Here is a 21,537-nt window from a genome sequence, read left to right on the forward strand (position 1 = left end):
TTAGGGTTAGGGTTAGGGTTAGGGTTAGGGTGTTAGGTTCTGGACAGATGGGGGGTTACCCGTATTTCTGCACCCAATAAGGGATACAGCGCCGAAGCGTCTGCCTCTTTGCTGGCGCACGTTCAACATTCTTTTCCGCATAGACTTTGCATCATCTCTCTGTCTCTCGAATCCGACCACGTATTTTAGAAATAAGACAAATAGAAAGTAGGTAAAATAGACAGTGAGGAGCAAAGATTAGACTGTAGTTGTATTAAGAAGAAAATTGGTAATACCCAGGTTAGGGTCAGGGACTGGGTGCGAGTTACCCTTCCTTTCCGTACCCAAACAGGGACACAGCTAGTTTAGGGTAAGGGTTAGTATTTTTAGGAACCAGGAAGGGATTACCCTTCTTTTCCGTACCCAAACAGGGACACAGCTAGTTTAGAGTAAGAGTTAGGGTTAGGGACAAGGGGGGAATTACCCTTCCTTTCCGTACCCAAACAGGGACACAGCTAGTTTAGGGTAAGAGTTAGTATTAAGGACCGGGTAGGGATTACCCTTCCTTTCCGTACCCAAACAGGGTCACAGCCAGTATAGGGTAAGAGTAAGGGTTAGGGACCGGGTGGGAATAACCCTGCTTTTCCGTACCCAAACAGGGACACAGCTAGTTTAGGGTTAAGGTAGAGGACAGGGTGTGGATTACCAAAGCAAGAAATAAGACAAATAGAAAGTAGGAAAAATAGACAGTGAGGAGCAAAGATTAGACTGTAGTTGTATTAAGAAGAAAATTGGTAATATCCAGGATAGGGTTAGGGACTGGGTGCGAGTTACCCTTCCTTTCCGTACCCAAACAGGGACACAGCTAGTTTAGGGTAAGGGTTAGTATTTTTGGGAATTGGGAAGGGATTACCCTTCTTTTCCGTACCCAAACAGGGACACAGCTAGTTTACGGTAAGAGTTAGGGTTAGGGACAAGGGGGGGTTACCCTTCCTTTCCGTACCCAAACAGGGACACAGCTAGTTTAGGGGAAGAGTTAGTATTAAGGACCGGGTAGGGATTATCCTTCCTTTCTGTGACCCTGTTTGGGTACGGAAAGGAAGGGTAACCCCCCCTTGTCCCTAACCCTAACTCTTACCCTAAACTAGCTGTGTCCCTGTTTGGGTACGGAAAGGAAGGGTAATTCCCCCCTTGTCCCTAACCCTAACTCTTACCCTAAACTAGCTGTGTCCCTGTTTGGGTACGGAAAAGAAGGGTAATCCCTTCCTGGTTCCTTAAAATACTAACCCTTACCCTAAACTAGCTGTGTCCCTGTTTGGGTACGGAAAGGAAGGGTAACTCGCACCCAGTCCCTGACCCTAACCTGGGTATTACCAATTTTCTTCTTAATACAACTACAGTCTAATCTTTGCTCCTCACTGTCTATTTTTCCTACTTTCTATTTGTCTTATTTCTAAAATACGTGGTCGGATTCGAGAGACAGAGAGATGACGCAAAGTCTATGCGGAAAAGAATGTTGAACGTGCGCCAGCAAAGAGGCAGACGCTTCGGCGCTGTATCCCTTATTGGGTGCAGAAATACGGGTAACCCCCATCTGTCCAGAACCTAACAACCTAACCTTGACGAGTGCCACGTACAACATTAACTTGGTCCAAGTAGTGTCATAATACACGTATCTATGTTTCAAATCTTATACTTATTATACAGTTTCTCATATTTCCTTTTATTCATAATGTCTCTTTACATTATTCTTCTTGTAGTATTTCTCTTTTACTTATTGAGGACTTTGTTTCTAGACTCATTTCATTCTTATATATATATATTCTTGTCCCTTACCCTAAGCCCCTTGCCCTAAGCCCGACCCTAACCCCTAACCTAACCCTGACGGTAGCCCTGACGGTAGCCCTGACGGTAGCCCTGAAGGTAGCCCTGACGGTAGCCTTGGCAATGGCCCTGACGGTAGCCGTGACGGTAGCCCGAACGGTAGCCTGGACGGTAGCCCGAACGGTTGCCCTGGTGGTGGCCCTGGCGGTGGCCCGAAAGGAGGCCCTGGCGGTGGCCTTAACGGTAGCCCTATTGGTTATGCTAACGGTAGCCCGAACGGTAGCCCGAACGGTAGCCCGAACGGCAACTCCAACCCTCATCCCAACCCTCATCCCAACCCTCATCCCAACCCTCATCCCAACCCTTACCCCGACGGTAGCCCTGGTGGTAGCCATGACAGTAGCCCTGACGGTAGCCTAGGCGGTAACCCTGACGGTAGCCTTGACGGTAGCCCGAACGGTAGCCTTGACGGTAGCCCGAACGGTTGCCCTAATGTTGGCCCTAACGGTAGCCCTAAAGGAAGCCCTGGCGGTGGCCCGAACGGTAGCCCTATTGGTGACGCTAACGGTAGCCCTATTGGTAGCCCGAACGGAAGCCCGAAAGGTAACCCTCACCCTCACCCTCACCCTAACTCCCTCCCCTCCCCCACTCCCTCACCCTAACCCCTTAACCCTAATTTAATTTTCTTTCTTCCCTTTCCTCTTTAAATATTTACATCATGGGAATATTTTCACTTACCCTATATTCTAATTAATTTAAAAAAAAATCCATATATAAAGTTTTTTTAAAAATACGATGTACAAGTATTAATTCATTGATTATCCTCTCAAATTTTGCTAAGGTCTGTAATTTAAATTTATAGCTTCATACTAGCTGTTCATGTTCGGCCGTTTTGTATGAATTAAAAGTTTTTGGCAGCCGTCCACATTCGGCCATTTTGTGGGATTCAAAATGACACAGTCGGCCATTTTGTAGTTTTTAAAAAAATGAAATGGCAGCCGGCAGTTTAGACTTCCGGTAAGCACGGTTGGCCAGTTTAAATCATACGTAAATCAACATTAATTTAAACGATTTACACCCAAATTTAAATAATAGTCATTAGAATACACTAGACATGATAAGGTAAAAAAATAATTCCTTCCAAACGTTCCTAAATTTATAGCTCCTGATTGGTAGATACTAATTGTTGATGTCATAGATTGGGTTTAAAAAGTAACGGTTTTTTGCACCTGCTGCTGGCTAGAGGTTTGCCAGAAGTTTCCAGACACTCTCTGGAGTCAGTCGCTGAACCAGATTCTCCACAATTTTCAAGTATTTCGTAGGACAACGATTATTCTGAGGTAAAACCATTTTTATGACTGAATTTTTTATATAAATGGAAGATTTTTTCACTTGGATGTTTAATTTGGAAATTTGTGCTATGCACTTAGTGAGAGGAAGATTCTTAGTGGACGAAAGACAGTCCCCTGATGAGCAGTAAGGACTGCGAAACATGTACATGTAGGGACCATTTTTTACCACAAATTGGGTTTAGTAGCCCACAGAAAGATCTGTTCTCCCTACTTTGATTAGCACAAAAAGAATTTTTTTTCAAAAAGTTACATAATTTAATGGATATTTTGATTTATGGAATTTTTAAATTAGGATATTAGTTTAATCGTAATTTAAAACCCTTGTTAAATGATGTTTATAATTTTCAGAATACTATTACCAATTTTCTTCTTGATACAACTATATTCTAATCTTTGTTTCTTGCTTTGGTAATCCCCACCCTGTCCTCTACCCTAACCCTAAACTAGCTGTGTCCCTGTTTGGGTACAGAAAAGCAGGGCTACTCCCACCCGGTCCCTAACCCTTACTCTTACCCTAAACTGGCTGTGTCCCTGTTTGGGTACGGAAAGGAAGGGTAACCCCCCCCTTGTCCCTAACCCTAACTCTTACTCTAAACTAGCTGTGTCCCTGTTTGGGTACAGAAAAGAAGGGTAATCCCTTCCTTGTTCCTAAAAATACTAACCCTTACCCTAAACTAGCTGTGTCCCTGTTTGGGTACGGAAAGGAAGGGTAACTCGCACCCAGTCCCTGACCCTAACCTGGGTATTACCAATTTTCTTCTTAATACAACTACAGTCTAATCTTTGCTCCTCACTGCCTATTTTTCGTACTTTCTATTTGTCTTATTTCTAAAATACGTGGTCGGATTCGAGAGACAGAGAGATGACGCAAAGTCTATGCGGAAAAGAATGTTGAACGTGCGCCAGCAAAGAGGCAGACGCTTCGGCGCTGTATCCCTTATTGGGTGCAGAAATACGGGTAACCCCCATCTGTCCAGAACCTAACAACCTAAACCCTAACCCTAACCCTAATTTGGTGTAACCCTAACCCTAACTAACTAACCCTAACTACCTAACCCTAACCCTAAACCCTAACCCTAACCCTAACCCTAACCCAAACCCTAAACCCTAAACCCTAACCCTAACCCTAACCCTAACACTAACCCTAACCCTAACCCTAATCCCTTCCTGGTTCCTAAAAATACTAACCCTTACCCAAAACTAGCTGTGTCCCTGTTTGGGTACGGAAAGGAAGGGTAACTCGCACCCAGTCCCTGACCCTAACCTGGGTATTACCAATTTTCTTCTTAATACAACTACAGTCTGATCTTTGCTCCTCACTGTCTATTTTTCCTACTTTCTATTTGTCTTATTTCTAAAATACGTGGTCGGATTTGAGAGACAGAGAGATGACGCAAAGTCTATGCGGAAAAGAATGTTGAACGTGCGCCAGCAAAGAGGCAGACGCTTCGGCGCTGTATCCCTTATTGGGTGCAGAAATACGGGTAACCCCCATCTGTCCAGAACCTAACACCCTAACCCAAACCCTAAACCCTAACCCTAACCCTAACCCTAATCCATGTTTGGGTACGGAAAAGAAGGGTAATCCCTTCCTGGTTCCTAAAAATACTAACCCTTACCCTAAACTAGCTGTGTCCCTGTTTCGGTACGGAAAGGAAGGGTAACTCGCACCCAGTCCCTGACCCTAACCTGGGTATTACCAATTTTCTTCTTAATACAACTACAGTCTAATCTTTGCTCCTCACTGTCTATTTTTCCTACATTCTATTTGTCTTATTTCTAAAATACGTGGTCGGATTCGAGAGACAGAGAGATGACGCAAAGTCTATGCGGAAAAGAATGTTGAACGTGCGCCAGCAAAGAGGCAGACGCTTCGGCGCTGTATCCCTTATTGGGTGCAGAAATACAGGTAACCCCCATCTGTCCAGAACCTAACAACCTAACAACCTAACAACCTAACAACCTAACAACCTAACAACCTAACAACCTAACAACCTAACAACCTAACAACCTAACCCTAACCCTAACCCTAACCCTAAAAACCCTATAACCCTATAAACCTAAAACCCTAACCCTAACCCTAAACCCTAAACCCTAACCCTAACCCTAATTTGGTGCGCCAGCAAAGAGGCAGACGCTTCGGCGCTGTATCCCTTATTGGGTGCAGAAATACGGGTAACCCCCATCTGTCCAGAACCTAACAACCTAACCCTAACCCTAAACCTAACCCTAACCCCCATCTGTCCAGAACCTAACAACCTAACCCTAACCCCTAAACACTAACGCTAACCCTAACCCAAAACCCTAACCCTAACCCTAACCCTTACCCTAACCCTAACCCTAACCCTAACACTAACCCTAACACTAAAACTTTTTACAAAACCCTAACCCTAAACCCTGACCCTGACCCTAACCCTATCCCAAACCCTAACACTAACCCTTAACCCTAACCCTAACCCTAACCCTAACACTAACCCTTAACCCTAACCCTAAGACTAACCCTTAACCCTTAACCCTAACCCTAGCACTAACCCTAACACTAACCCCTAACCCTAACACTAACCCTAACACTAACCTTAACCTTAACCCTAACCTTAACCCTAACCCTAACACTACCACTAACCCTACCACTAACCCTACCACTAACCCTACCACTAACACTAACACTAACACTAACACTAACACTAACACTAACACTAACACTAACACTAACACTAACACTAACACTAACACTAACACTAACACTAACACTAACACTAACACTAACACTAACACTAACACTAACACAAACCTTAACCCTAACCCTGACCCTAACCGTAATAAACAAAACCCTAACCCTAACACTTTTTACCTAACCCTAACCCTAAACCCTAACCCTAAAACGTTGATGGAATGATGCAATTTTAAGCAAATAATTGGCACCTAAAATGTCCAAATATTTTGCGGCGCTCACTCCGTGCGCAGATGTTGTGAGCCTATAGGCTCGCCGCCTAGTGGCAGCAAGACTCCTCTCTTTGCTGAAACGGCGCCACAATTGTTTGACACTTTTTACAAAACCCTAACCCTAACACTAACCCTTAACCCTAACACTAACACTAACACTAACCCTAACACTAACCCTTAACCCTAACCCTTAACCCTAACCCAAACACTAACACTAACCCTAATACTTTTTACAAAACCCTATCCCTAACCCTAACACTAATCGTAATCCAACCCCTTCAGCTCTGGGATTAACCTCGTGAATATCCTCCAGATTCCTGGCACCCTCCAGTGCCAGTACATCCTTTCTCAAGTAAGGAGACCAAAACTGAACACAATACTCCAGGTGTGGCTTCACTAACACCTTATACAATTGCAGCATAACCTCCCTAGTTTTAAATTACATCCCTCTAGCAATGAAGGACAAAATTGCATTTGCCTTCTTAATCACCTGTTGCACCTGTAAACCAACTTTCTGTGACTCATGCACTAGCACGCCCAGGTCTCTGCACAGCAGCATGCTTTAATATTTTATTGTTTAAATAATAATCCCGTTTGCTGTTATTCCTACCAAAATGGATAACCTCACATTTGTCAACATTGTATTCCATTTGCCAGACCCTAGCCCATTCACTTAACCTATCCAAATCCCTCTGCAGACTTCCAGTATCCTCTGCACTTTTCGCTTTACCACTCATCTTAGTGTCATCTGCAAACTTGGACACATCGCCCTTGGCCCCCAACTCTAAATCATCTATGTAGATTGTGAACAATTGTGGGCCCAACACGGATCCCTGAGGGACACCACTATCTACTGATCGCCAACCAGAGAAGCACCCATTAATCCCCACTCTTTGCTTTCTATTAATTAACCAATCCTCTATCCATGCTACTACTTTACCCTTAATGCCATGCATCTTTATCTTATGCAGCAACCTTTTGTGTGGCACCTTGTCAAAAGCTTTCTGGAAATCCAGATATACCACATCCATTGCTCCCCGTTATCCACTGCACTGGTAATGTCCTCAAAAAATTCCACTAAATTAGTTAGGCACGACCTGCCCTTTATGAACCCATGCTGCGTCTGCCCAATGGGACAATTTCTATCCAGATGCCTCGCTATTTCTTCCTTGATGATAGATTCCAGCATCTTCCCTACTACCGACGTTAAGCTCACTGGGCTATAATTTCCTGCTCTCTGCCTACCTCCTTTTTTAAACAGTGGTGTCACGTTTGCTAATTTCCAATCCACCGGGACCACCCCAGAGTCTAGTGAATTTTGGTAAATCATCACTAGTGCATCTACAATTTCCCTAGCCATCTCTTTTAGCACTCTGGGATGCATTCCATCAGGACCAGGAGACTTGTCTACCTTTAGCCCCATTAGCTTGCCCATCACTACCTCCTTAGTGATAACAACCCTCTCAAGGTCATCACCTGTCATAACCTCATTTCTATCAGTCACTGGCATGTTATTTGTGTCTTCCACTATGAAGACCGACCCAAAAAACCTGTTCAGTTCCTCCGCCATTTCCTCATCTTCCATTATTAAAACTCCCTTCTCATCCTCTAATGGACCAATATTTACCTTAGCCACTCTTTTTTACTTTATATATTTGTAAAAACTTTTGCTGTCTGCTTTTATATTCTGAGCAAGTTTACTCTCATACTCTATCTTACTCTTCTTTATAGCTTTTTTAGTAGCTTTCTGTTGCCCCTTAAATATTTCCCAGTCCTCTAGTCTCCCACCAATCTTTGCCACTTTGTATGCTCTTTCTTTCAATTTGATACTCTCCCCTATTTCCTTTGATATCCACGGTCGGGCAGCACGGTGGCGCAGTGAGTTAGCCCTGTTGCCTCATGGCGCCGAGGTCCCAGGTTCAATCCCGGCTCTGGGTCACTCTCTGTGTGGAGTTTGCACATTCTCCCCGTGTTTGCGTGGGTTTCACCACCACAACCCAAAGATGTGCAGAGTAGGTGGATTGGCCATGCTCAATTGCCACTTAATTGGAAAAACATAATTCGGTACTCTAAATTTATTTTTAAAAAAATAATAAAAAATAAATTAATTTAAGAAAGATATCCACGGTCGATTTTTCCACTTTCTACCATCCTCCCTTTTTGTGGGTATAAACCTTTGCTGAGCACTGTGAAAAATCGCTTGGAAGGTTCTCCACTGTTCCACCATAAAGTATTTGCTCCCAGTCTACCTTAGCTCGTTCTTCTCTCATCCCATTGTAATCTCCTTTGTTTAAACACAAAACACTGCTATTTGACTTTACCTTCTCGCCCTCCATCTGCATTTTAAATTCCACCATATTGTGATCGCTCCTTCTGAGAGGATCCCTAACTATGAGATCATGAATCAATTCTGTCTCATTACACAGGACAAGATATAGTCTGCATGTTCCCTCGTAGGTTCCATTACATACTGTTCTAGGAAACTATCACGGATACATTCTATAAACTCCTCCTCAAGGTTGCCTTGACTGATCTGGTTAAACCAATCGACATGTAGATTAAAATCCCCCATGATAACTGCTGTACCATTTCTACATGTATCAGTAATCTCTTTGTTTATTGCCTGCCCTACCATAACGTTACTATTTGGTGGCCGATAGACTACTCCTATCAGTGACTTTTTCGCCTTACTATTCCTGATTTCCACCCAAATGGATTCAACCTTATCGTCCATAGCACCGATATCATCCCTTACTATTGCCCGGATGTCATCCTTAAATAACAGAGCTACACCACCTCCCTTACCATCCACTCTGACCTTCCGAATAGTTTGATACCCTCGGATATTTAACTCCCAGTCGTGACCATCCTTTAACCATGTTTCAGTAATGGCCACTAAATCATAGTCATTCACGATGATTTGCGCCATCAACTCATTTACTTTATTCCGAATACTACGAGAATTCAGGTAAAGTACACTTATGTTGGTTTTTTTTACCTCTGTTTTGAATCTTAACATCTCCAGTTTTACTCCTTTTAGTATTACTGGGCCTATTCACTGAGCTCCCCTCAGTCACTGTACCTTATACTGTCGCCCTTTTTAATTTTTGACTATGTCTTCTCTGTCTTGCACTTTCCCCCTTACTTCCTTTTGCTTCTGTCTCTGTTTTACTACCTTCCAACTTCCTGCATCGGCTCCCATCCCCCTGCCACATTAGTTTAAACCCTCCCCAACAGCTCTAGCAAACACCCCCCAGGACATCGGTTCCAGTCCTGCCCAGGTGCAGACCGTCCGGTTTTTACTGGTCCCACCTCCCCCAGAACCGGTCCCAATGCCCCAGGAATTTGAATCCCTCCCTCTTGCACCATCTCTCGAGCCACACATTCATCCTATCTATCCTGACATTCCTACTCTGACTAGCTCGTGGCACTGGTAGCAATCCTGAGATTACTACCTTTCAGGTCCTACGTTTTAGTTTAGTTCTTTGTACGGTGGGAGGAAACTGGAGCACCCGGAGGAAACCCACGCAGACATGAGGAGAACGTGCAGACTCCGCACTGACAGTAACCCAAGCCGGAAATCGAACCTGGGACCATGGAGCTGTGAAGCAACTGTGCTGCCCTATAGACCTCTCAATAGCAACAGAGAGATGGAGGAACAGATTGGGTGGCAGATCTTGGAAAGGCGCAGAAGTAACAGAGTTGTTGTCGGGGTGACTTCAACTTCCTTAATATTGACTGGAACCTCCTTCGTGTAAATGGTTTGGATGGAGCAAATTTTGGCAGATGTGTACAGGAAGGATTCCAGACTCAATATGTAGATAGGCCGACTATGGGGAGGCCATTTTGGATTTGGTGGTTGGCAACGAACCAGGCCAGGTGTCAGACGTCTGGGTCGGACAGTATTTTGGTGACAGTGACCACAACTCCTTGACCTTTACCAAAGGCCTGGAGAGGGATAGGAACAGACAGTATGGGAAGGTATTTAATTGGAGGAGGGGAAATGATCCTGCTATTAGGCAGGAGCTGAGGAGCATAAATTGGGAACAGATGTTCTCAGGGAAACGCCACCCCCAACCTCACAACTACTGTTTGGTAGTCTGTTCACAACAACCACTGACGTTTTTTGCCCTTTGGTGTTCTGCAGCTCCACCCAGACAGATTCCACATCGTCCAAGCTAATGTCCTTCATTACTATTGCATTAATCCCCTCTTTAACCAGCAACATGAGGGGTCAAAGTTTAGGGTTGATGGGTGAGAGTTGAGGAGTGGGGTCTGGGAAGGGTTGTCGCTGAGAGTATATTGAGGGGAGAGAGTTGAGGGAGAGAGTTGAGGATTGGGGTGAAGGGTTGGGGTAAGTAGTTGGATGAAGATCAGCATGAGGGTTAGCATTCAGGGTTTGGAGGTGAGAATTTAGGATGAGGGGTGGGGGTTTGAGGCAAGGGTTTGGAAGTAAGGGGTGAGGGGGTTGGGATGTAGGGTGAAGAGGTTCATAGAATCATAGAATCAACAGTGCAGAAGGAGGTCATTCGGCCCATCGAGTCTGCACTGGCTCTTGGAAAGAACAGCCTACTTGAACCCACACTTCCACCCTATGCCCGCAGTAACCCCAGGGGCAATTTAGCCTGCACATCTTTGAACTGTGGGTGGAAACCGGAGTATCCGGAGGAAACCCCCGCGGACACGGGGAGAACGTGTAGACTCCGCACAGACAGTGACCCAAGCAGGGAATCGAACCTGGGACCCTGGAGCTGTGAAGCAACTGTGCTAACCACTGTGCTACCGTGCTGCCCTTTGAGGGTAAGGGGTTGGGATGAGGCTAGGGGGCTGGGGTGAGCATTGGACGTGAGGGGTTGGGATTGGAGGTATTGTGGTGAGAATTGAATGGTTGGAGGTGAGGGGTTGTCAAACCCAGTGAGATAAATATGGGAAGCAGATTATAAAACATAGACCCTTAGCTAAATTTGAGACTGACAATGTACCACATGATGTTGAATTTATTCTTTATATGTTTTAAAGGCTACATTACACATCAAACACTAAATCTCTCATTTAGCCATAATTTTAATGCAACTTGTCCCTATGCCGTGACAGCTGCCAATCGTCGCTCAATCTCCAGACAATACTTCTCTGGAAGTCCGACAGACCTGCAAAACAGGGTCAAACAAGTTAATAGAAATTGGAACTGAGGTTGATTCAAGATCAAAGCACTTCCCATTCACTCCCAGAGCAAACACAGTATCCAACCTTTCCCATTCACTACACATATCCAACCCCTTCCTATTCAATCCCATTTACACAATCTCAATCAGGCCCAAACCCTTTCCAATTTACTCCCATTTTACATAATCCCAATAGATCAACCACCTTTCCATTCCAATTCCAATGGACCAAAACCCTTTCCCATTCATTCCCACTGTACATAAGTGCAATGGACCCAAACCTCGTCTCATTTTCTCCCATGGCACATGGACAGCAGTAAATTGAAGGGGTGTAGGTTAGGTTGATCTTCAGGATAAATGGTCGGCACAACATCGTGGGCCGAAGGACATGTACTGTTCTATGTTCTATTCTACCAAATCCAATTGACACAAACCCTTTGCCATTCATTCCCACTGTCTGTTATTCTAATGGACCTGACCTGAGTTCCTCGAGTTTCTTGCGCTTTATTTGGTCAAGACGAAGCCGCCGTTGATAAGCTTCCTCCTTCAGGCGCTTTCCTTCCTCAAAGAATGCTGCCCGCTCCGCAATATGCTTTCGCTCTCTCACAACGATCTGCTCTCGAAGGTCACTGGCATACTTGGTTCTTCCATATCTCTTGTCATCCTCCTCTTTCTTCTCCTTCTCGATTTTTTCTTTCTGTATCCTGCAAATTCAATCCCATCAGTTTCTGGGAGAACCAATAATGTTCCTTACTTTGACCCCTTCCTCGATATAATTGGCATAGAATCATAGACGTTACAGTGCAGAAGGAGGACATTCGGCCCATCGAGTCTGCACGAACTCTTGGAAAGAACATCCTACCCCAGTGCACACCTCCCCCTATCCTTATCACCCAGTAATCCCAGCTAACATTTTTTGGACACTAAGGGCAATTTATCATGGCCAATCCACCTAACCTGCACATCTTTGGACTGTGGGAGGAAACCGGAGCACCCGGAGGAAACCCAGGCAGACACGGGGAGAACGTGCAGACTCCGTACAGACAGTGACCCAAGCTGGAATCAAACCTGGGACCTTGAAGCTGTGAAGCAACTGTGCTAACCACGTTGCATGATGGACTGGGGTGGGCACAGTGAAAAGTTTTACAACACCAGGTTAAAGTCCAACAGGTTTATTTGGAATCACTAGCTTTCGGAGAATAGCTCCTTCATCAGGTGAGTCTCATCAGGCACTCTGAAAGCTCTTGATTCCACATAAACCTGTTGGACTTTAACCTGTTGAGAGTTGAGAGACTTCTTATTATGCAATTGATGGTACAGGAGATTTTCTGTAATGACTTAGGCCGGGCCTTTGAGATTGGCCAATTAGAATACGAGTTCCCTGGTTAGTGGCCCAATCAGGGAACTCCTTTCTGTGAATATAACAGGGAGTGTCAATTCCTCTGCACTCCCGGTGTAGACAGCAGACTGAATGGTCGTGGTTGTTCAGCTGTTGGGTTTGTAAATAAAAGGAATTCCGGTGACGGGACTTCTGCCTCAGTGGGCTTATTACAGTTTCTGTATCCATTAACTCCTTTAGCCTTTAGCAGGAACAGGAATGGTTGTTGCAGGTCCCAGGGTTTAGATATTTCAGTAAGCTCAGGGAAAAGAGGGGGAGGGGTGGCATTGTTAGTCAAGGACAGTATTATAGTGGCAGAAAGGACATTTGATGAGGACTCGTCTACTGAGGTAGTATGGGCTGAGGTTAGAAACAGGAAAGGAGAGGTCACCCTGTTGGGAGTTTTCTGAAGGCCTCCGAAAAGTTCCAGAGATGTAGAGGAAAGAATTGCAAAGATGATTCTGGATAGGAGTGAAAGTAACAGGGTAGTTGTTATGGGGGTCTTTAACTTTCCAAATATTGACTGGAAACGCTGTAGTTTGAGTACTTTAGATGAGTCCGTTTTAGTCCAATGTGTGCAGGAGGGTTTCCTGACACAGTATGTAGATAGGCCAACAAGAGGCGAGGCCGTATTGGATTTGGTACTGGGTAATGAACCAGGACAGGTGCTAGATTTGGAGGTAGGTGAGCACTTTGGTGATAGTGACCACAATTCAGTTACGTTTAGCGATGGAAAGGGATAGGTATATACCGCAGGGCAAGTGTTATAGCTTGGGAAAGGCAATTATGATGCGATGAGGCAAGACTTAGGATGCATAGGATGGGGAACGAAACTGTAGGGGATGGGCACAAGTGAAATGTGGAGCTCGTTCAAGGAACAGCAACTGTGTCCTTGCGCAAGTCGAGGAGACACAGCCGGAGTGAGGCACATCCAGAGTGGGAAGTTGGAACTTGGTAATTTGGTGCAGTGACGTAATCAGAAAAGGGAGAGAACAAGAGAGCATCTGAGACCCTGGGTGAGTTCTTCCAGTGAGCCAGAGAAGACACAGCCAGAGTGAGGCACAACCAAGAGTGAGTTTGGGAATTTGAAGCTAGGTGGGAATTCGAGGCAGGGTGGGGAGGAGGTGCTTTTTATCCCTGGTAAGTGACTGGTAAATTGTTTTTCTTTTCATTGTCGAATTTATTTATTTTTTCTTTTGTTTTTTGGAATTGTAGTTGCATAAGTTTACCTAAGGTTTAAGACATGGCAGGAGATCCCAGATCCGTGTCATGCTCCTCGTGTGCGATGTGGAAGCTCAGGGACACATCCGTTGTTCCTCGCTCTTTCACGTGCAAGAAGTGTGTTCAGTTGCAGCTCTTGTTAGACCGCTTCACGGCTCTGGAGCTGCGGATGGACTCACTTTGGAGCATCCGCGATGCTGAGGACGTCGTGGATAGCACGTTTAGCGAGTTGGTCACACCGCAGGTGAAGGTTACTGAGGGAGATAGAAAATGGGTGACCAAAAGACAGAGCAAGAGTAGGAAGGCAGTGCAGGTGTCCCCTGCGGTCATCTCCCTGCAAAACAGATATACCACTTTGGACACTGTTGAGGGAGATGGCTCACCAGGGGAAGGCAGCAGCAGCAAGGGTCATGGCACCGTGGCTGGCTCTGCTGCGCAGCAGGGCAGGAAGAAGAATGGCAGGGCTATAGTGATAGGGGACTCAATCGTAAGGGGAATAGACAGGCGGTTCTGCGGATGCAATCGAGACTCCAGGATGGTATGTTGCCTCTCTGGTGCAAGGGTCAAGGATGTCTCGGAGCGGCTGCAGGACATTCTGGGGGGGGGGGGGAGGTGAACAGCCAGCTGTCGTAGTGCACATAGGCACCAAAGATATAGGTAAAAAACGGGACAAGGTCCTACAAGTTGAATTCAAGGAGTTAGGAGTTAAGCTAAAAAGAAGGACCTCAAAGGTAGTAATCTCAGGATTGCTACCAGTGCCCCGAGCTAGTCAGAGTAGGAATGTCAGGATAGATAGGATGAATGCGTGGCTCGAGAGATGGTGCAAGAGGGAGGGATTCAAATTCCTGGGGCATTGGAAGCGGTTCTGCGGGAGGTGGGACCAGTACAAACCGGACGGTCTGCACCTGGGCAGCACTGGAACCGATGTCCTAGGGGGGGTGTTTGCTAGAGCTGTTGGGGAGGGTTTAAACTAATGTGGTAGGGGGATGGGAACCAATGCAGGAAGTTGGAAGGCAGTAAAACAGGGTAGATGTCATCCGGGCAATAGTAAGGGATGACATCGGTGCTATGGAGGCTAAGGTTGAATCCATTTGGGTGGAAATCAGAAATAGTAAGGCGAAAAAGTCACTGATAGGAGTAGTCTATAGGCCACCAAATAGTAACATTATGGTGGGGCAGGCAATAAACAAAGAAATAACGGATGAATGTAGAAATGGTACAGCAGTTATCATGGGGGATTTTAAACTACATGTCGATTGCATTAACCAAGTCGGTCAAGGCTTCCTTGAGGAGGAAGTTATAGAATGTATCTGCGATAATTTCCTAGAACAGTATGTAATGGAACCTACGAGGGAACAAGCGGTCCTAGATCTTGTCCTGTGTAATGAGACAGGATTGATTAATGATCTCATAGTTAGGGATCCTCTCGGAAGGAGCGATCACAATATGGTGGAATTTAAAATACAGATAGAGGGTGAGAAGGTAAAATGAAATACTCGTGTTTTGTGCTTAAACAAAGGAGATTACAATGGAATAAGAGAAGAACTAGCTAAGGTAGACTGGGAGCAAATACGTTATGGTGGAACAGTTGAGGAACAGTGGAGAACCTTACAAGCGATTTTTCACAGTGCTCAGCAAAGGTTTATACCAACAAAAAGGAAGGACGCCAGAAAGAGGGAAAATCGACCATGGATATCTAAGGAAATAAGGGAGAGTATCAAATGGAAGGGAAAAGCATGCAAAGTGGCAAAGATTAGTGGGAGACTAGAGGACTGGGAAATCTTTAGGGGGCAACAGAAAGCTACTAAAAAACTATAAAGAAGAGAAAGATAGATTAAGAGAGTAAACATGCTCAGAATATAAAAACAGATAGTAAACGTTTCTACCAATATATAAAACAGAAAAGAGTGGCTAAGGTAAATATTGGTCCTTTAGAGGATGAGAAGGGAGTTTTAATAATGGGAGATGAGGAAATAGCTGAGGAACTGAACAGGTTTTTTGGGTCGGTCTTCACAGTGGAAGACACAAATAACATGCCAGTGATTGATAGAAATGAGGCTATGACAGGTAAGGACCTTGAGAGGATTATTATCACTAAGGAGGTAGTGATGGGCAAGCTCATGGGGCTAAAGGTAGAAAGTCTCCTGGCCATGTGGAATGCATCCCAGAGTGCTAAAAGAGATGGCTAGGGAAATTGCAAATGCACCAGTGATAATTTACCAAAATTCACTGGACTCTGGGGTGGTCTCTGCAGATTGCAAATTAGCAAACGTGACACCACTATTTAAAAAAGGAGGGACGCAGAGAGTGGGTAATTGAAATGAAAATCGAGTAGGCATCAATGGAGTTACTGTGAAAAGCCCCTAGTCACCACATTCCGGCACCTGTTCAAGGAGGCTGTAACGGGAATCGAACCGTGCTGCTGGCCTGCTTGGTCTGCTTTCAAAGCCAGTGATTTAGCCCTGTGCTAAACAGCCCAGTGAGCTTAACTTCGGTAATAGGGAAGATGCTGGAATCTATCATCAAGGAAGAAATAGCGAGGCATCTGGATAGAAATTGCTCCATTGGGCAGACGCAGCATGGGTTCATAAAGGGCAGATCGTGCCTAACTAATTTAGTGGAATTTTTTGAAGACATTACCAGTGCAGTAGATAACGGGGAGCCAATAGATGTGGTATATCTGGATTTCCAGAAAGCCTTTGACAAGGCGCCACACAAAAGGTTGCTGCATAAGATAAAGATGCATGGCATTAATAGTAAAGTAGTAGCATGGATAGAGGATTGATTAATTAATAGAAAGCAAAGAGTGGGGATTTCTCTGGTTGGCAATCAGTAGCTAGTGGTGACCCTCAGGGATCAGTGTTGGGCCCACAATTGTTCACAATTTACAAAGATGATTTGGAGTTGGGGACCAAGGGCAATGTGTCCAAGTTTGCAGATGACACTAAGATAAGTGGTAAAGTGAAAAGTGCAGAGTATACTGGAAGTCTGCAGAGGGATTTGGATAGGTTAAGTGAATGGGCTAGAGCCTGGCAGATGGAATACAATGTTGACAAATGTGAGGTTATTCATTTTGGTAGGAATAACAGCAAACGGGATTATTATTTAAATGATAAAATATTAAAACATGCTGCTGTGCCGAGAGACCTGGGTGTGCTCATGCATGAGTCGCAAAAAGTTGGTTTACTGGTGCAACAGGTGATTAAGAAGGCAAATGCAATTTTGTCCTTCATTGCTAGAGGGATGGAGTTTAAGACTAGGGAGGTTATGCTGCAATTGTATAAGGTGTTAGTGAGGCCACACCTGGAGTATTGTGTTCAGTTTTGGTCTCCTGACTGGAGAAAGGACATACTGGCACTGGAGGGTGTGCAGAGGAGATTCACTAGGTTCATCCCAGAGCTGAAGGGGTTGGATTACGAGGAGAAGTTCAGTAGACTGGGACTGTACTCGTTGGAATTTAGAAGGATGAGGGGGGATCTTATAGAAACATATAAAAATTATGAAGGGAACAGATAGGATAGATGCGGGCAGGTTGTTTCCACTGGTGGGTGAAAGCAGATCTAGGGGGCATAGCCTCAAAATAAGGGGAAGTAGATTTAGGACTGAGTTTAGGAGGAACTTCTTCACCCAAAGGGTTGTGAATCTATGGAATTCCTTGCCCAGTGAAGCAGTTGAAGCTCCTTCATTAAATGTTTTTAAGGTAAAGATAGATAGTTTTTTGAAGAATAAAGGGATTAAGGGTTATGGTGTTCAGGCCGGAAAGTGGAGCTGAGTCCACAAAAGATCAGCCATGATCTAATTGAATGGCGGAGCAGGCTCGAGGGGCCAGATGGCCTACTCCTGCTCCTAGTTCTTATGTTCTTATAAGTATGTACCTATCAGGCAGGGAGGAAGTGGTCGAGCGAGGGAACCGTGGTTTACTAAAGTAATTGAATCACTTGTCAAGGGGAAGAAAAGGCTTATGTAAAGATGAGACGTGAAGGTTCAGTTAGGTTGCTCGAGAGTTAAAAGTTAGCTAGGAAGGATCTAAAGAGAGCTAAGAAGAGCCAGGAGGGGACATGAGAAGTATTTGGCAGGAAGGATCAAGAATAACCCTAAAACTTTCTACAGGTATGTCAGGAATAAAAAAAATGACTAGGGTAAGAGTAGAGCCAGTCAAGGACAGTAGTGGGAACTTGTGTGTGGAGTCCGAGGAGATAGGAGAGGTGCTAAATGAATATTTGTCGTCAATATTCACGCAAGAAAAAGACAATGTTGTCGAGGAGAATACTGAGATACAGGCTACTGGACTAGAAGGGCTTGAGGTTCATAAGGAGGAGGTGTTAGCGATTCTGGAAAGTGTGAAAATAGATAAGTCCCCTGGGCCAGATGAGATTTATCCTAGGATTCTCTGGGAAGCTAGGGAGGAGATTGCTGAGCCTTTGGCTTTGATCTTTATGTCATCATTGTCTACAGGAATAGTGCCAGAAGACTGGAGGATAGCAAATGTTGTTCCCTTGTTCAAGAAGGGCAGTAGAGTAGCTATAGACCAGTGAGCCTTACTTCTGTTGTGGGCAAAGTCTTGGAAAGGTTTATAAGAGATAGGATTTATAATCATCTAGAAAGGAATAATTTGATTAGGGATAGTCAACACAGTTTTGTGAAGGGTAGGTCGTGCCTCACAAACCTTATTGAGTTCTTTGAGAAGGTGACCAAACAGGTGGGCGAGGGTAAAGCAGTTGATGTGGTGTATAGATTTCAGTAAAGCATTTGATAAGGTTCCCTACGGTAGGTTATTGCAGAAAATACGGAAGCATGGGATTCAGGGTGATTTAGCAGTTTGGATCAGAAATTGGCTCGCTGTAAGAAGACAGAGGGTGGTGGTTGATGGGAAATGTTCAGCCTGGAGTTCAGTTACTAGTGGTGTACTACAAGGACTGCTGTATGTCACTTTTATAAATGACCTGGAGGAGGGCGTAGAAGGATAAGTGAGTAAATTTGCAGATGACTAAAGTCGGTGGAGTTGTGGACAGTGCGGAAGGATGTTGCAGGTTACAGAGGGACATAGATAAGCTGCAAAGCTGGGCTGAGAGGTGGCAAATGGAGTTTAATGCAGAAAAGTGTGAGGTGATTCATTTTGCAAGCAGTAACAGGAAGGCAGAGTACTGGGCTAATGGTAAGATTCTTGGTAGTGTGGATGAGCAGAGGGATCTCGGTGTCCATGTGCATAGATCCCTGAAAGTTGCCACACAGGTTGGAAGGGTTGTTAAGAAGTCGTACGGTGTGTTAGCTGTTATTGGTAGAGAGATTGAGTTTCGGAGCCATGAGGTCATGTTGCAGCTGTACAAAACTCTGGTGCGGCCGCATTTGGAGTATTGCGTGCAGTTTTGGTCGCCGCATTATAGGAAGGATGTGGAAGCATTGGAAAGGGTGCAGAGGAGATTTACCAGGATGTTGCCTGGTATGGAGGGAAGATCTTATGAGGAAAGGCTGAGGGACTTAAGGCTGTTTTCGTTAGAGAGAAGAAGGTTAAGAGGTGACTTAATTGAGGCATACAAGATGATCAGAGGATTAGATAGGGTGGACAGTGGGAGCCTTTTTCCTCGGATGGTGATGGCTAGCACAAGGGGACATAGCTTTAAATTGAGGGGAGATAGATATAGGACAGATGTCAAGAGATAGGTTCTTTACTCAGAGAGTAGTAAGGGCGTGGAATGCCCTGCCTGCAACTGTAGTGGACTCGCCAACAGTAAGGACATTTAAATGGTCATTGGATAAACATATGGATGATAAGGGAATAGTGTAGATGGGCTTTAGAGGGGATTCACAGCTCGGCGCAACATTGAGGGCCGAAGGGCCTGTACTGCGCTGTAATGTTCTATGAAAATTAAAAATTAAAATCGCTTATTGTCACGAGTAGGCTTCAATGAATTTACTGTGAAAAGCTCCTAGTCGTCACATTCTGGCTCCTGTTCGGGGAGGCTAGTACGGGAATCGAACCGTGCTGCTGGCCTGCTTGGTCTGCTTTAAAAGCCAGCGATTTAGCCCAGTGATCTAAACCAGCCCCTTAGCCAACACCTACAGAACCTGCCAACCAGATAGAAATTCCATGGTAGCCCCACCCCACCCCCCAACACCCCCCAGCTCTGTATCATGCGGATCTCTCTCACCAAGATGGCCATCTTTTTAAAAAATAAATTTAGACTACTCAATTATTTTTTCCAATTAAGGGGCAATTTTGCGTGGCCAATCCGCCTAACCTGCACATCTTTGGGTTGTGGGGGTGAAATCCATGCAGACAGGAGGAGAATATGCAAACTCCACACAGACAGTGACCCTGGGCCGGGATTCAAACACAGGTCTTCAGGGCAGTATGCAGCAATGCTAACTACTGTGCCACCGTGCCACCCTAAGATGGCCATCTTAAACAAAAAATGAACAGACTTGGACAAACATACACAAGGGAAAGTCAACACAAATTTGTTAATGTCAAATCATGTTTCACTCGCTTGATAGAGCTTTTTGATCATGTTGGCAGATGTATTAGAGTCTGTGAGTATGTAATAAGCAGGGTGGGTGATGAGAAACAGCAGATTAGTGTATTTTGATTTCCAAAAGACATCGATAAGGTGCACAAGTAAGATTTTACATAAGACTCTTGGGGCAGGATTCTCTGTTTCTTCGACTAAGTGTTGACACCAACACTGAATTCGTGGACTTTCATGACAGAAAAACTGGTGCCACACCTGGACCGATTCTGGGACTGTTGAGGGGCTAGCATCGGCACAACATGGAACACAATCAATTATAATGAGAAACAGTGCCGGATTCACCGGGTCCGAGATTGACACTCAGGAGGCTGACAAGCTACAGCCGTATATCAACACTTCACTCCCCACACACACCATCCCAGCCAACAAGATGGCAGCGAGGAGGAGGAGGTGATGGGGCCAGTGCCGGTGACTCCCACAAGGGAGGTGCCGCAATAATGAGCAAAGAACAATACAGCACAGGAACAGGCCCTTCAGCCCTCCAAGCCTGTACCGGTCATGATAACAACCTTGACCAAAACCCTCAGCACTTCCTTGTGCCGTATCCCTCGGACTTGGCTTCCCACTCTGCAACTGGATCCTCGATTTTCTGACCAACAGACCACAATCAGTAACAATGAACAACAACACCTCCTCCACAATAGTCCTCAATACCGGGGCCCCGCAAGGCTGCGTACTTAGCCCCCTACTCTACTCCCTGTACACACACGACTGCGTGGCAAAATTTGGTTCCAATTCCATCTACAAGTTTGCTGACGATACGACCATAGTGGGTCGGATCTCGAATAACGACGAGTCAGAATACAGGAGGGAGATAGAGAACCTAGTGGAGTGGTGTAACGACAACAATCTCTCCCTCAATGCCAGCAAAACTAAAGAGCTTGTCATTGACTTCAGGAAGCAAAGTACTGTACACACCCCTGTCAGCATCAACGGGACCGAGGTGGAGATGGTTAGCAGTTTCAAATTCCTAGGGGTGCACATCTCCAAAAATCTGTCCTGGTCCACCCACGTTGACGCTACCACCAAGAAACCACAACAGCGCCTATACTTCCTGAGGAAACTAAAGAAATTCAGCATGTCCACATTAACCCTTACCAACTTTTACAGATGCACTATAGAGAGCATCCTATCGGGCTGCATCACAG

The 21,537-nt window shown here is 45.1% G+C and overlaps 1 protein-coding gene across 1 annotated transcript in view; it reads right to left on the reverse strand.

The window, feature by feature from the left end:
* Positions 1-11,077: 11,077 nt before the first annotated feature.
* The window catches only part of cfap45 (cilia and flagella associated protein 45), a 232,884-nt gene continuing 222,424 nt past the window's right edge, over positions 11,078-21,537 (reverse strand). The window contains exons 11-12 of the mRNA XM_038793408.1: positions 11,740-11,964; positions 11,078-11,245 (exon numbers count right to left, since the gene is read on the reverse strand). Of these exons, the coding sequence (XP_038649336.1) occupies positions 11,179-11,245; positions 11,740-11,964 (292 nt within the window). The 3' untranslated portion in view covers positions 11,078-11,178. The remainder of the gene's footprint in view (positions 11,246-11,739; positions 11,965-21,537) is intronic.

Source organism: Scyliorhinus canicula, chromosome 4, assembly GCF_902713615.1.
Source record: "Scyliorhinus canicula chromosome 4, sScyCan1.1, whole genome shotgun sequence".
Classification (NCBI taxonomy): Eukaryota; Metazoa; Chordata; class Chondrichthyes; order Carcharhiniformes; family Scyliorhinidae; genus Scyliorhinus; species Scyliorhinus canicula.